This window comes from Eptatretus burgeri, chromosome 6 (assembly GCF_056783735.1).
Source record: "Eptatretus burgeri isolate ZD-2024b chromosome 6, Ebu_testis_v1, whole genome shotgun sequence".
Lineage (NCBI taxonomy): Eukaryota > Metazoa > Chordata > Myxini > Myxiniformes > Myxinidae > Eptatretus > Eptatretus burgeri.
Genome location: NC_140966.1, coordinates 42,284,450 through 42,299,943, shown reverse-complemented (window position 1 = coordinate 42,299,943; position 15,494 = coordinate 42,284,450). Strand labels below are relative to the sequence as shown.

The 15,494-nt window shown below is 39.7% G+C and overlaps 1 protein-coding gene across 7 annotated transcripts in view; it reads right to left on the bottom strand.

Moving 5' to 3' along the window:
* Positions 1–14,994, bottom strand: part of SLC25A27 (solute carrier family 25 member 27) — a 28,731-nt gene extending 13,737 nt beyond the window's left edge. For 4 of the 7 annotated variants that reach the window (XM_085884722.1, XM_085884718.1, XM_085884719.1 and 1 more), the window contains exons 1-8: positions 14,849–14,994; positions 13,541–13,702; positions 12,912–12,996; positions 6,234–6,356; positions 3,025–3,137; positions 2,771–2,855; positions 2,419–2,511; positions 2,153–2,255 (exon numbers count right to left, since the gene is read on the bottom strand). In XM_085884722.1, the coding sequence (XP_085740848.1) occupies positions 2,153–2,255; positions 2,419–2,511; positions 2,771–2,855; positions 3,025–3,137; positions 6,234–6,356; positions 12,912–12,996; positions 13,541–13,702; positions 14,849–14,924 (840 nt within the window). In that variant the 5' untranslated portion in view covers positions 14,925–14,994. The remainder of the gene's footprint in view (positions 1–2,152; positions 2,256–2,418; positions 2,512–2,770; positions 2,856–3,024; positions 3,138–6,233; positions 6,357–12,911; positions 12,997–13,540; positions 13,703–14,848) is intronic. The other 3 variants (XM_085884724.1, XM_085884721.1, XM_085884723.1) reach the window with 3 other exon arrangements.
* Positions 14,995–15,494: the final 500 nt, after the last annotated feature.

Below are 15,494 nucleotides of genomic sequence, written 5' to 3'. Positions count from 1 at the left end.
CGGCATACGCTGGCTAAATCGTCAAGGTGTGACTGCGGGGTTGACACTTCCAATTTTCAGGCGGTTTTGATTTAAATCGGCGTGTGGCAGGTTTTTAACAGGCTACGCCACGAGTTCGTCGGCGATACGTGCAACGCGCTATGCCTAAGTTAAACTATCGTTGGGCATAGGTTGTGAACGCCGACAACAGGATAAGCATTCGTTGGTATAAGTTATCTATAAGACAACGAAACGTTCTGTGCCCGTTACTAATATGTTATGCATACGACCAACACGTTATGAATACGACCAAAACTTAAAAAAAAAAAACATCAAAATTTCAGCGTACGCCAACGTTTTACATACATTTTTATACGTTGCCATTGCTGGCTAAATCGTCAAGGTGTGACAGCGCCTTTACCAACAGATTGCTCTGAAACCGGATACACCCCTTTTACATGATGGTCCACAAGATCGCTCGGTCTTAAATTTTTAGATTTTGGATCGGGGGGGGGGGGAGGGGAGGATATCCCCCAAATATCGCCCTGTAACTTTTGGTACGAGATCAAGTCGGCGTGTGTTTGAATCTCTGTTCTAACTTTCTTTTATTTTGCAAGAGATGAATGTCAGCCCACTCCGGGTTATTTATTATTATTATTAGTCTTGCCCCAAAGGGGATGCGAAACTATTGCAGTGCGTGTGTCCGCGTCTGCATATTTTCGTTTTAAAAATGTTTTTCTCTGCAATTGCTTGTCCGATCGGTGCGAAACATTAAATATATAGGAGGGACTCCCCATGGAGAATAATTTATTGCTAACTCTGACATCATAGGTCACCTAATATGGCAGCTATATTGCATTAAAATTAATTGGGATATAATTTTCTTTTAAAACTTAGCATAAAACTTTTTAAACTCTTTTTTGATAAAGAACTTGGCATGTCATATTTATGATATAATTTTCTCCGAAACCGCTCAACGAAAAAAAATTAAACTTGACATAACTCCCCATGGAGTATATCAGGAGATAACGATGACATCATCAGTGAAGTGGTATTCCAGCCAGAAATGGTTGGAATTGAAATCTTTATCCAAAAAATCAAACTTCTTGTATCTGATCTATGACTGGATGTGAGTAAAGAATTAAATTTACTATATATGTAAATGTGGGAAAATTATGCACCCAGACAAAGAATTGAACCCAGATCCTCTGATTGACCATACCAGTGCTATACCAGAGCTCAGCCACAATACCAGAGCTCAGCCGCATGAGCTATTTGGGTAATCCACTGGCTGCACATGCAATTCTTCTTCATAAAGAAATGCCACTCTCTTTCCCTCGCTGCTTCCGGGACACTCACTACCAACCATAGAAGCAGTGAGGGTCTGTGCATGAGAGGGTCTTTCCCCCATGGGGGGGGGGGAAATTCCGTGTCTGCTATTATTCACCATAAGGGGCGTAGTAATAGTTATAAATGAACAGGCAAACAAACATAAGTATATGTGGGGAAAATTACGTGCCCAGACCAGGAATCGATGGTTGGCAGTGTGTCCCCTGGAAGCAGTGGGGGAAAGAGTGGCATCTCTATATGTGGGAGAATTGCATGCTCAGTCAGTGGGTTTTGCCTAGACAGCCCAGATAATCCAGGTAGTTAAGATGGCAGAGCACTGGTATGGTTCACCAAACGACCTGGGTTCAATTCCTGGTCTAGGGGCATAATTTTCCCACACATACTGTACATATGTTTGTTTGCCTGTTAATTTATAACTGTAAATTTATGATGTTCATAACCCATGCGAAGAAACCATGTGACATAATAGGGTGCATGGATAATATGGGTGTATGTACCATAATCGAAGCATGTTCAGTTAATGATGATATTTTTGTTCAGAATGAACGTGCGAGGTGAGACTTTGTACTCAAAGAGTGCTTTTCTAGTTTTGATATGGGAAATATTATTCTTATTTTCATTCTGATATTATAAATTAATGTTAAATTTCCTGCTTTATGGAGCATTTTAAAAGATGGGAACATAAAATGAAAAATTCATTTCTGATCAAATCAGCCTTTAAATTTTTGTTTAATATTTGATTTGTTTCCTTTTTAACTTTGATGCAGTTGTTGTGATATGTTAATTGTTTAAATAATTTGGATGAAAAGTGATGTGTACATACCATACGTGTCCATGTGGGTATAAACCCTTTGTACAGGGCCCAGAAACCCTCATCATTCATTGTGTTAGTTAGGCAATGCAGTGAGGAATGGTAACAAAGACCTCTGTGATGGGAAAAGTGAGAGTTATGAACATTTAATATTGATTATAAAATCTATCATCTCCATATTGGTTTACAGTTGTATAATTCTGCATCAATGGTAGAAAAAAGCAATTTTTTTAATGTGTCGGCCTTTGTTTCCGGCCATTCCGTCTCGTAATAGTTACCTGCTAGAAGCATTCCGTGGCTGGTTCATGATGCGTGTTTTCACCACATCTGCTGGGGTCCCTAGACATGCAGCTACCAATCCTGCGGATGCACTGGAGGAAATAATCTCAAAACAAAAATCAGTTACTTTGCCACGATAACAGTGAAACCTGGGTATAATGTTTTCATAACATCCTTGAAACATCTACCGAAAAAGGTTAATTGACCAAACTAGGTGTCTGCATTCAAGCCAACTGTCTCAAATAAGCGGTTGTACAAAATGGCATAAAATGAACAATTACAAAAGGTCGGGTTCGAAAGGTGAAATTGAAGGTTTTCACGTTTAATTTTTAATCTTTCCATTTTGCAAACCTGGACAGGCTGTGGCAGATCCAGTTGTCCTTGAGAGAGGTATGTTGAAGAAGAAAGCGCTTCATTGTCTCATAAGTGGCCAAATCTGAGTCGAGGGTATGGGGAGATGTTTTAAAAAAAATTCTTGTAAATTAGCATGATCAGTGTTACAAAAGAAGTATTCTGGTGTCTTCAGTTCATCTAGATTATATGGTACATTATCAGGCTTGTGAACTTCTGATAAATTTCTTATTTGCTGCTTCCATAATCTCTACCTCCCATGTTGACGAGTGCTGCACGTTGCACGTTGGGTACCCATCCTGCCCAAAGACCACGCACACCACCCTCTGCCAGAATCTTGCGAAGTGCATGCCCTGCTCCACGCACCCTGTGCACAAAACGTGTGCAGGCACTTTTATTACTTCCTCGGAATTCAATGACAATTCACAAGCATGATAATGTAAAAACGAGCAAAAACAAAAATGTGTTCATGGTCATGTCTCAAAACTCGCTTTTAAAACTATAATCTGAGGTGTCGTAAAGCCAGTGTGGACCATCCCAAAATATTTTGCATGCACATTTCTTACAATTTATCATAACCCTAATCTAAGTTAGTTAACCAAACTCTCAACAAAACTATTAGTAATCGACGGAGAAGAAAATTGGACTAACAAGTTGAAACCCAAGTAAACATTCAATATTCCACTACGACTTCTGCACAAAAGAAATCTCACCAAATCTTTTAAAGATTACGGGCTCGTTCTCAGTATCTCCCGAGTCTTTATTTGCCAATTAAATTGGAGATTAATTGCTCATCAGAAGCGGTCCATCGCAGGACTACCTTAATGATGGGAATGTCATTTGTAGATATTTTTTGCAGAAAAGTAGAACCCACATCGTGCAGCTTCTCGGATCATCCAAATAAATTTTCCGAATAGTTATTTTAATGGTTCTAAGAGTAATTTCGGCCGCACTTGGAACATCGTTTACTATTCAAAGCTGGATGGTTTTATGATCATTTGGATTTAGCATGTTGCTCCATACCATTTCAATAGTTGCTTTATAACTTTTTCTCCCCTCTCCCCCCCCCCCCCCCAGTGTTCTATTTCGGTTAACATTAAAAATGGATGAAATTGTACGTTGACAATATGCATGACGATGGTATGAGAATGTGTCAAATTACTTCTTATATGAACGGTAAGGGTAGAGGAAATTATGGACAAATAAATCTTGTACAATTGTTCTTTAAGATGAGGGATGCAAATCCTGGACCTTTGACTTTAACACACTTGTTTTTGTTTTTTTTGGTCTTCTGTTTCATTATGTAATTCTTATCTTCAGGAAATTTGATGGTTAGGAGATTTTAACCTGGTTTCACAGCATCATGAGGCAAGAAAAAGCTCAGACAGGATCAATAAACAGGTCACTCAAGGGTGTAGTGGCCTCTTGTTTTGCTGGATTGATTATTATACACTATGACATTAATACGTTAGAACATCTTGTCCACCAATACAACTGAAATGGTAAGACCATTAAAATGGTATGAAAGTAAATTTTGTACTTGATTATTATTCGATCGCTAAAGGGGGGGGGGGGGAGAAAGAGAGAGAGACACACACACAGAGACAGAGAGACAAAGACGTGGGGGAGAGAGGAGACGGAGAGGTGAGGAAGGAGAGAGAGAGAGTGATGACTCAAAACGTCATTAAACACTCCGGGAATGAGGAGGAGGAGAGAAAGAGAGAGAATATGTTATGCTTCATGACAACACATGCATTTGTACACACACATATATCTATATACAGGCACTTCCCAATTTATGTTCTAGATGCATTCCTGGAAAACACAGTTTAAATCGAACTTCAAAATCACATTGATTTTCAAATGTATTAAAGAGGGAATGTGTACCTGACAAAAAAAAATAAGGACCACCTATCCTGAAGCTCACCTGGATTAGGAGCAACAGTCACTCAAGCTGCCCCTCCCCCCATCGACCTCTTTAATGAACGCAAATTTGGATGTGGTTGATACACTTTGGTCCATCATGGGTGACGAATGTTGTTGTCAAGTTTCATCAAAATTGTAGTTTCAGAGACAGCAAATACCTATTTTGGTGGGGTGGGGTCAAAACTCCAACTCCCCCCTTGTCGACCCCCTCAATGAGCACAGATTTTGATGTGGTCAATGCACCTTCGTTGGGAATCAGATATGAAGCTTGTGGCCAAGTTTCATCAAAATTGTGTGTTTGGATCAAACGATAATGACTTAAATGTTTACGCACTCACCTACGGCCGTTGCTCGATCACATAAGCTCACTTGACTAAAGTCCAGGTGAGATAAAAACGAGTAGAAATTTTCAGAGTAAATGAATTGAAATATTACAAGAAAATCCTACACATAGGGGGATGGTCACCATCTTCTTTTTTTGTAATTATTATTTTCCTGTGCAGCACATGGCTGTGAGTCACATATTATTGACCTGAGGTTGTGGCATTGCTGCCGATGCAGAACTCCGGCAGATGCGACATCCTTCTGAGGGATGGCACAAACGTTGATGAATCACCCGGCCTGTGAAACACCGGGATGACAGTTTATAGCTGCGTTGAGATTTTAACCCAGGCTGGACAGCTTTGAGCGAGTGTGCATACCTCTCGGCCATTCTGCTTTCGTAGTTTTGCTTTGTAGCCACTGAAAACATTTTTTAATTCTCTCTTGATCTTGTCTTTTGCTTTACTCATTCTAATCCTCAAATTTATTTTACCTTCCTAACTTGGGGATTTCCTCCATGGAGAACCTGGCCGCATGCAGGAGCTTTTACAGCACTCAATGTTTCATTCCATAAAGTTACACTTTGGGCATATTCCTTAATCCTTTCTTCACTCATTGTAATTGTTGGAACAGAAGAAAAAGTTTAATACTTTGGCAATTTCACACTTTCTTGTGTAAATATGGAGAAGGTGGAAGCATAGCCTTCAAATAAATATGCTTATTAATAAGAATCGGTAATTTCTTCACATATTCAGATTTCACTCGAGGTTTTGACCCTTATTTAGTCCACCATATCTGATTCTCAAATCCGAAATCGTACTTTGATTATTTACTTTAATTAGTCCATGAGAGTCGGTCGTGTTTCTAAGATAAGACATTATTAGTGGGATGAATCAAAATGGTGGCGAAGACCCCTGTGAAGTGAAGTTGGGCTGATCAAGGAGAAGCATTTAATGAAGGTAAGCTGTTAATTATATCTTCAAAGGGGGTGTTTAAATTTACCCAAATACCTGGTTTTCATCCTTGCACTCTCTTGGAGTTCCCTCATTATGCATGTAAAGCTTTGGGACACAATGTTTCATGGGTATGGAGGGGAGACATCCACTGACACACACACGCACGCACACACGCACACACACACTGATATTATTATAGACTGAACATGTCATATTATGTGACTTTAAAAGGAAGGTAAATCAAATAAAAGTCACTCTACCTTGGTGATTTTCCCTCAAGACGCCGTTTCCCCTCTGTCTGCATTTGCACTTTGACCAGGTCTGCTGGGCTGGCAGCAAACTGCCCAATAGCTCCTGAAGTCATCCCTGCTATTATGGCCTTCCTGCATCAAGTTATTGGTTTCAGTTATCAATTTCAATAACAGCATAGTTTTATACATTCATATTGTTGGAGAAGCATGTCTGGTCTCAGATGAAGGGAGGTGGACATTTCCATGATGTGGAGAGCAACAAGTCAAATGTAAAGTTTAAAAGGAAATCTTCATATAGCCCATCAGCATCACACCTGGATTGCATTCTCATCCCAATACCAATTTCCCTGGTAGTAAAAACCAAACTTTACAATGCGATGCCATTACTTTCTGCTAAATTGGAAAGTGACTGCTCCATAAAGCTGTTCTTGTTTAATCTTCAGGTCTCCACACCACCTAAAATTGTTATGGTCTTCTTTCAGGAAATGTATGATTCTTCTCTCGATAGGATCATTCATCACCTCCTCTTGCTTAAGGCCCTGTCACACCTTGACGATTTAGCCAGCGTATGCCTGACGTATGCAAAATTTGGCTAAAACGCTGGCACACGTCGAATACGTTATGGGTAAGTTTGTATGCGTTAAGAGCACGCTGGCATACGTCGTAGTATGCTGGCTTGTTTTCGTAGTACGCTGGCATACGTCTTTGTATGCCAAGGTGTTAAACAAATTTTCCATGCTTGAAATTTTTCGACGTATGCCAGCGTATGACTCACATGTTTCGCATAATGCTGGGCATAAGTTGTAGGCACGTCACGCGATCGTTGACACACGTCGACACACATTACTTGTAAGTTACTCATAAGTTGAAATACGTCGAGGTAATGTTTAGCGTACCCGAAACTTATTTCTAACCTATGAGTAACGTGTTGTAGGCACGTTACGCGATCGTCGACACACGTCCACACACGTTACTTGTACGTGACTCATAATGTCGAAACACGTCAAGGTAATGGTTAGCGTCAGTGTTCCAGACTCCCTGTTTTTTTTTTTTTGGTTTTTTTTTTTCTTCGGTATGACGGTGATGTTAACACTTCTAATTTTTAGTGTGGTTATAATATAATATAATTAATAGGCTGCCGCTCAACGATTTAAATCATAACCGCACTAGAAATCGAAGTGTCAACATCACCGTCATACCGAAAAAAAAACAAAACAAAACAGGGAGTCTGGAACACTGATGCTAACCATTACCTCGACGTGTTTCGATTTATGAGTAACGTACAAGAAACGTGTGTCGACGTGTGTCAACGATCGCATAACGTGCCTGCAACTTATGGCCAGCGTTATGCGGAACGTGTGTGTCATACGCCGAGTACGTCGAGAAATTTTCAACATGCTGAAAATTTCTCGGCGTATGATGACGTATGCCAGCGTACTACGACGTATGCCAGCGTACTACGACGTATGCCAGCGTACTACGACGTATGCCAACGTACTACGACATATGCCAACGTGCTCTTAATGTATACAAAACTTACCCATAACGTATTTGACGTGTGCCAGCTTGGTTCAGCAAATTTTTGATATGTCGGCATACGCTGGCGAAAACAGGGTTCCCACTGACCTGGGAAGTCAGGGAAAGTCAGGGAATTGAGGTTGGTCAGGGAAAGTCAGGATTTTTTTATGGTCAGGGTAATGTGTGATTAGTGCCTAATGATCTAAATTAGTACCCTTTACACCCAGTCAATTATTTTGTTCATGATTATAAAAAATTTTCTTTATTGCTCTTTTCATGAATTGTTTGCTGTGCACATGCTGTACAGGCAGATGCTTTTCATGATGCTGTGGAGGCAGAAGGTGGAGTCTCCTCTATGAACATTGATAAGCCACGGTTGATGTATGTCAGGGGTTCTCATGTCAGGTATCAAGCAGGACTGGAATGTAAACATAAAGCCACAAGTGAGCTCGATCAAAAGACTGCAGCTAAAAAGAAAGCATGTGAGCAGATAAAAGTGCTTCAGACTAAAAAGGCAAAATTTATGGAAGAAGCAGCAACTGAATCTCGGAAGGTTGATATGGAAATAGCAGAAATCCAGAAACTAAAGAAGTAACAAACTGACATTCACTTAATGCAAGCAACTGTCCATATTGTATATGTTAACTATTGTAATAACGTTACTCAAACAATTCACATTTGTTTCCTTAATTGCTCGTTTTTGCCGACCATATAATTCTAAGCTACACACGCTGCTTGATGTTATTGACATTTTCGCAATTCTAGTATATAACATCTCGACTATTACTGCAACTTCCCATGTAACATTTGAGTAATTTCACTTCTGCGGCGGTGAATGTACCTGCATCCACAGGTAATGGTTCAGGAGTACCCACCTAACCGTAGAACTTCAACAAACGGTCCTTTTTAGGACCAGATGCTTATAGAAAAATGTACTATATCATAGTCTGTTAGTCATTTCTGCAATATCATCAGGTGTTCTAGCTTGTCTGCAATGTCACATTAACAATATCAATGTTTCGTTGTTATTTTGCAAGATTTAGATGTTCTAAATGTTGCTAAATTTTTTCTGATATAATTCTGATCTAGTCATGGTATCTGGCACGTTTGACATTAGTATGATTTGTGTTTTGTAAGTTTTATATTAATAAAAAAAATTAAAATGCCAGTACTAGCTGGGAAAGTGTACTTTCTGGACCATTTTCAAAAAGACCGAAGTTAACACCCAAATGAAGAATCAGTTTAATTTCCCAACAAAAATGGTATTCAGAAGTTGTCTAAAGCACGCCTACATATTTTAAGATTCAAATAAATTTTGAAGCGGACACAATTTTCTGCTAGTATTGGCATTTTAAAAAGAAGAAAAGAATTGAAAATGATTGCATGTACACCATGTATAAATCAAAATGGTGATGGAAAGGAGTCGGTGTAGGGGAGGAGGAGCCGACTAAAATAACTTTACAAATTTTAACGTTTGAAAAGGTCAGGGAATCTTTACCAACACAGTTAGGGAATGTCAGGGAATTTCATTTTTGAGATCCAGTGGGAACTCTGTAAAACGTCAAGGTGTCACAGCGGCTTCACACTTCGATGCCTAGCGCGGTTATGATTTGAATTGTCGAGCCGCAGCCTATTAATAGCCTATGCCACGTCATCGTCGGCGATACGCTGCCGCGCGCTATGCATAAGTTAGACTATCGTTGGGCATAGGTTGTGAACGCCGACAACACGCTCAGCATTCGTTGGTATAAGTTATCTATATGTGATTGAAATGTTCTGTGTACGTTACTCATATGTTATGCATACGTCCAACACGTTATTATACGCCCAAAACTTTTTATAAAACATCAATAGTTCAGCGTACGCCAGCGTTTTAGAAACATTTTGAGACCTTGCCATACACTGGCTAAAACGTCAAGGTGTGACAGGGCCCTTAACACCGTCCCTGTACTTTTTACCTGCTCATAACCATCTAGAATGGTTTTCATTGCAGCTTTTCGAAGAGTTTAGAGGGAGATGAAGCATTTCAACCCCCCTCCTCTGTCTGCATTGTCTATGTTTCATAGACTAGCAACGAACCTGTCATTACAGACAAGACAATGCCCCCAGAATTACGGGCTGGTTCATTCACCCAGAAGTGACTTGTAATGCCCCCTCTGACTGGAAGCAGTGCTATGTCATTGTGATGCATATTTACACAGAGAGAATTTGGTTTCTCCCCCAACCCTGAATCCCCAAAATGATGAATTTTTTTATCACCCCAAATCTTCCAATGCACAGCCTGAGTACAACCTTTAGTTTTCAGTACATTTCATCCAACAGTTCAGGAGTGCTTATAATTTGAACACACATACACAAACAAACAGACACTTCTTTATTCCCTTCATTTTCCTCCCTTTAATTAATGATCATTCCCCTCCCCCGCCCCCCACCCCCCCAAAAAAATTCAACGTCCACAACTTTATTGTCTTACATATTCTGATGCTCAAATAAAATTGTAGGAACTAGTAGAACAGGAGGTGAAAGGATATGTTTTAATTATTGTGGGAGACTGGAATGCGGAAATTGGAGAAGCAGGAGCACCAGGGATTGCAGGAAAACATGGCCTTAAAATATATGTGCTGCATGGATGGGGTAAGGCTGCAACCATGCTGTGTCTGCTAGATCTTCGGAAAGCAATGCAGGACGGATCTTTGGAGGAAGCTATTCATGAATGTCACCAGAAGTCAGACGCGACTTTATGGAACTAGATGATATTCTGATGGGGCTGACAGGATAGCCTCGACTTTAGAGGTACGCACATTCGCATCTAAGCTCTCTAGCCTTGGTTTGAATCATGATCCAGCTATAAACTGTCATCCTGGTGTTTCACAGGCAGGATGATTCATCAGTGTGTGTGCCGTCCCTCGGTTGGACGTTACACAGGCGTCCCATCTGCTGGCATTAGTTGGTGGATGTTAAAAACCCCCAGTGTCCAGCTTCAGCTACCTTTTTAGCTCGCCTGTTCAAAGAACAGAGAGCTATAGCGATACCCCCGGCGTGAGAGTCAGCGTCAGCGTGAGCGTGAAAATGTTAACGTTTTTGGTGCAAGTTATTTCGAAGCTTGCCATTCATTTAATATGTGTACTAGGATGCTGATATTTGGCATGGAGGTTCCTTTGCGGTATATTATTAATACAGTGAAGTTGAAATTAAAAAATAATTTCAAATGTTTTAAATTTTTGACCATTTTTGAACTTAACTTTTTTGTAGCACATCAACGTTAAAGTTTTTGGTGCAAGTTAAAAAGAAGCTTGCCATTCATTTAATATGTGTACTCGGATGCTGATATTTGGCATGGAGGTTCATTTGGGGCATACTATTGGTGTAGTGAAGTTGAAATTAAAAAATAATTTCAAATGTTTTTAATTTTTGACCTGTTTTGAACTTAACTTTTTTGTAGCACATCAACGTTAAAGTTTTTGGTGCAAGTTAAAAAGAAGCTTGCCATTCATTTAATATGTGTACTCGGATGCTGATATTTGGCATGGAGGTCCCTTTGGGGTATACTATTGGTGTAGTGAAGTTGAAATTAACAAATGATTTAAAAAATTTTTTTAATTTCAACCTAAGATGGTGTCAAAGCCACCCAATGCTTGCCTGTTTATATTAGACGCTTGCCATTCATTTAATATGTGTAATAGGGATGCAATGAAGTCCAAATGAAATAAATTTTGTTGGTGCACCTTTTTCAGAGACAGTATTTGTGAAGTCAAAACACTACATATTACTTTTTCTTTTAGATGCATTTCTCATGGCAAGGCAAGTTGGTAATGTATTATTGCATAATGTTGATAAATACCATTGCACATGCACTGTTATAATTGTGATGCCATCATAATTACAAATAAAAATGTTACTGCATGGTAGTTCGACTTATTCATTAATAATGCTGCCACTGTAACATGATCTGCTCTCTGGATGTCACTTTCCATTTTCAGCATTGTATTAATAATATTTTTGCATCAGTCTAGTCTTAATTCAATCACAATAAATTATCAAAAAAGTCATTTACTGAAAGTTTTTTGGTAAATTCATAAAAGGTACTTCAGTATTTTTGGCACAAAATATTTTCTCTGTGTGTTTATTTGGTATTTGTTTCCTTTCTAATGTTTTTATCTACCACACTATTTTTTACTGATTACAATATACAAATACATATATTGCTTTAAAATTATTTGGATCAGATTTCACTGCAATGCTTTATAAAAATATTAGTAGACTAGTCTTTTAAAAACGATAAATCTATAAACAGGTGAGCATAGGGTGGCTTTGACACCAACTCTCTGGTTACTGTTGACTACTTGACTCTATAATTAATGGATGTATGATACATACAATGCTTATTACCTGCACCACTGAAGGTGGATGGAAGTTGTTTCCACCCCTGTCTGTCTGTTTGTTTGTTTTTCTGTGAACAGGATATCTCAAACAGTTATGGATAGATTTGGACAAACTTTTGTGGACAGTTTGAGTGTGACAAGGACGGAATGATTAGATGTTGGTGAAGATCCGGATCCGGATCCGATAATTTTTTAAGTGATTCGTCACCATTGAGTGATAGGTCTAAAAACTATATATAATACAATATCCCAAAAACTTATGGATGGATTCGGACAAAACTTGGTGGACAGGTTGGGTATATGACAATGACAAATCGATTAAATTTTGATGAAGATCCAGATCCCGATATGAGAATTTTTTTTTAAGTTATGCTTCATCATCGAGTGAGAGGGCCAAAAACTATATTTCAAAAAGTTGTGGATGGATTCGGACAAAACTTGGTGGACGAGTTGGGTAGGTGACAAGAACAAGCGGATTAGATTTTGGGCATCTGGATGCAGATCTGGCCCATCAGTAAGATACAACACGTAAACTGTTCAGCCTGGCGGAGGTATGCTCTCTCCTGAGTGCTGTTCTAGTTAACTCAGTTTTGATCTTTTATCAACATTCAATAATGGATTAGTATAAAGGTTTCCTTTTCTCATTTTCTTATAGTCCTATTGATATTTGCTCTGGTGTGAGCCTCCAATAAAATGTAGTGCTTGAGGGAAGTAGAAATAATGTGTAGTGCTGTGTAGTGGAAAGAAAGAGTGAAAGAAACTGATATAGAGATGAGTGACTCATTACCACAATGGAAACATCCCATCAGCATTCTTGCAAAGAACTTTTTCACGCAGTTGCTCATATGTTGTCATCCGACCTCCAGTGTACACTGCATACAGCATGTCACAATGCATCTGATGTTTAAATTTTGCAGACAGCAAAACCTCAATCTATACCTTCACTACTTCTGGACATTCTTTTATTTAAAAACAAAAAACTTGTAAACATGAAATAGCTACATGGTGTCATGTTTTGATTCTGAGCATTTGTTCTTCCTACATACTTTATTAGGTTAAAGGTTCTTGAGAATTATCCATTTAATTGTCAGGTTACAATTGTCCTTTTAAACTGAAATGAAATGTTCCAAGACTGATGTTACAATATAGCTTAAAATTGGCCTTAATTGTTGGCATAATTCTTTGCTAAAACCATGTTAGGTTCGTTTTCAAAACACTTATTCTGTACATTTGAATGCTTGATTCCAACCTGTGTTTCTAATAGTTCAATTACATTACTGAGCTGGGTAGATAACACTATCCAACATTTATTTTTGATGGGGTGGTCCGGATGAAGGCCATGGGTGGTCGAATATTTATAACTTTTTTGTCAGCAAATGTTTGAGCCAAGCTTCTCGCAGTCATTCAAGCACACACCAATGTGTCGGTATATTGCTGGTGTTACTCCTTGCCAGAGCTTGAGGAAGCCCTCATCTCTTGCCACACCGAAGGCTACACGAAGCATCCCATGCTTTGCAACGCCACCTCCTTCACCCTGCACTTGCAGCCGGGTCTTAGTCAGGTCGAGAGGGTAGGTAACTGGATACAGGAAGTTGCAGTTATAAGTAACTTAGCAAAAGCATCAATATTTTTGGGGACTCTCTCAATGCAAAGGTTTACAGTACACCAAAAAGAAAAGAAAAAAAAACAGCATTGAAATTGTTTTCATAAAATAAACTTTTATAAAATGTTACATTGGGTTTGAGGAACACCGATGTGTTATCAACTGTTATTAATTACATGTAGGGCTAAAAATGGAATTGCAGCCACTTTACTTGTAAAGGTAGATGTTTATTGTTGTCTGGACTGACAGGCTGACCTATAAATACACACACTCGTCTCGAAGCCATCAGTCCCTGGGTTTGAATCCCGATCCAGCTATAAACTGTCATCCCGGTATTTCGCAGGCAGGGTGATTCATCATTGTGTGCGCCGTCCCTCGGATGGACGTTGAACCGGCGTCCTGTCTGCCGACATTAGTTGGTGGACATTAAAGATCCCACGGTGTCCTTCACGAAGAGTGGGCGAGTTATCGCCGACACCCTGAACAAACTCCAAATTCCTGCCCTGACGACTGCTGGGAAGGCAATGGCAAACCACCCAGGATGACCCTTGCCAAGAAACCAGCAGCGTCGCACTGTAACAGAGTATGGTACATCAGAATCTACTTGGCCAAGTACTTGTTCTTCATTCTGCAATAATGTGGATGTGGTGTGCTTTACAAATAAATATTCCAGCTAATGGTTGGTGTGGTGGAATTTACTCAAAGGTCGAACATATATATATATATATATATATATATATATATATATATATATATATATATATATATATATATATATATATATATTTTGGAGGAAGAACAAAAAGATGACCCTTTCCCAACTGTAATTATGTGCAGGAGAAGCATGAGAGACGATCAAGGGTGGTGAAGGCACCGTGGTGTGTGATGTGCTAAAATGGTTAAATATGTCTTTCTTAAAATGGACACACACACACACACACACACACACACACACACACACACACACACACACACACACACACACACACACACTTACATCCCAAAACGAGTTCATGGGAACACGCATCACTACCCGCCATTACAGATACAATGTTTGTCCGTGAGAACATTGCAGGAAAACAGAGAAGTATATATATGTATATGTATATATATATATGCACCTGTCTCTGCCACTGTCGCTGCACACACGGAGAGCGTAAAATGGATGAGAGCGAAATGTTCCCTGTTCTCGTCCATGACAGCAGTAACGTGTGGGCGGAGACTGGAGACGTGTGGGCGGAGACTGGAGACGTGTGGGCGGAGACTGGAGACGTGTGGGCGGAGACTGGAGACGGTCAGTCGGAGGGGGTGTGGTTTGAGGAGGAGGAGGAGGAGACGAGGGCGTGGTTTATCGGGTGAAGGCGGAATATGAAAGATATTGATGAGAGGAAAGACGAGGGCTGCTGGATAAACAATGGCGTCAGTGAGCTTAAATGCGGACGCGAGAAAGGTCATTCGGTCCATCACGCCCGTGTCACACCGATTAGGATTTAATGTCGGTGATGCTTTTGCAACTTTATCGGATAAAAAGAGGATAACGTTAAATATTAATAATTTAATGGACGAGGAACGTGAAAAGCAAGTATAAAAACAAGGTATAATATACACACAACAAAAAACAACGATACAAAATAAATATCGCTCACCAAGCCAGCCGTTCCTTATTAACCGTTTCGTTGGAGTGCTTGCTTGAGTGCTTAAGCCGCTTGGCGAGCGCTCTCCAAGCTATAATTAGCCCGCGCTCGGAAGCGGTTGTGAAGCAATCGC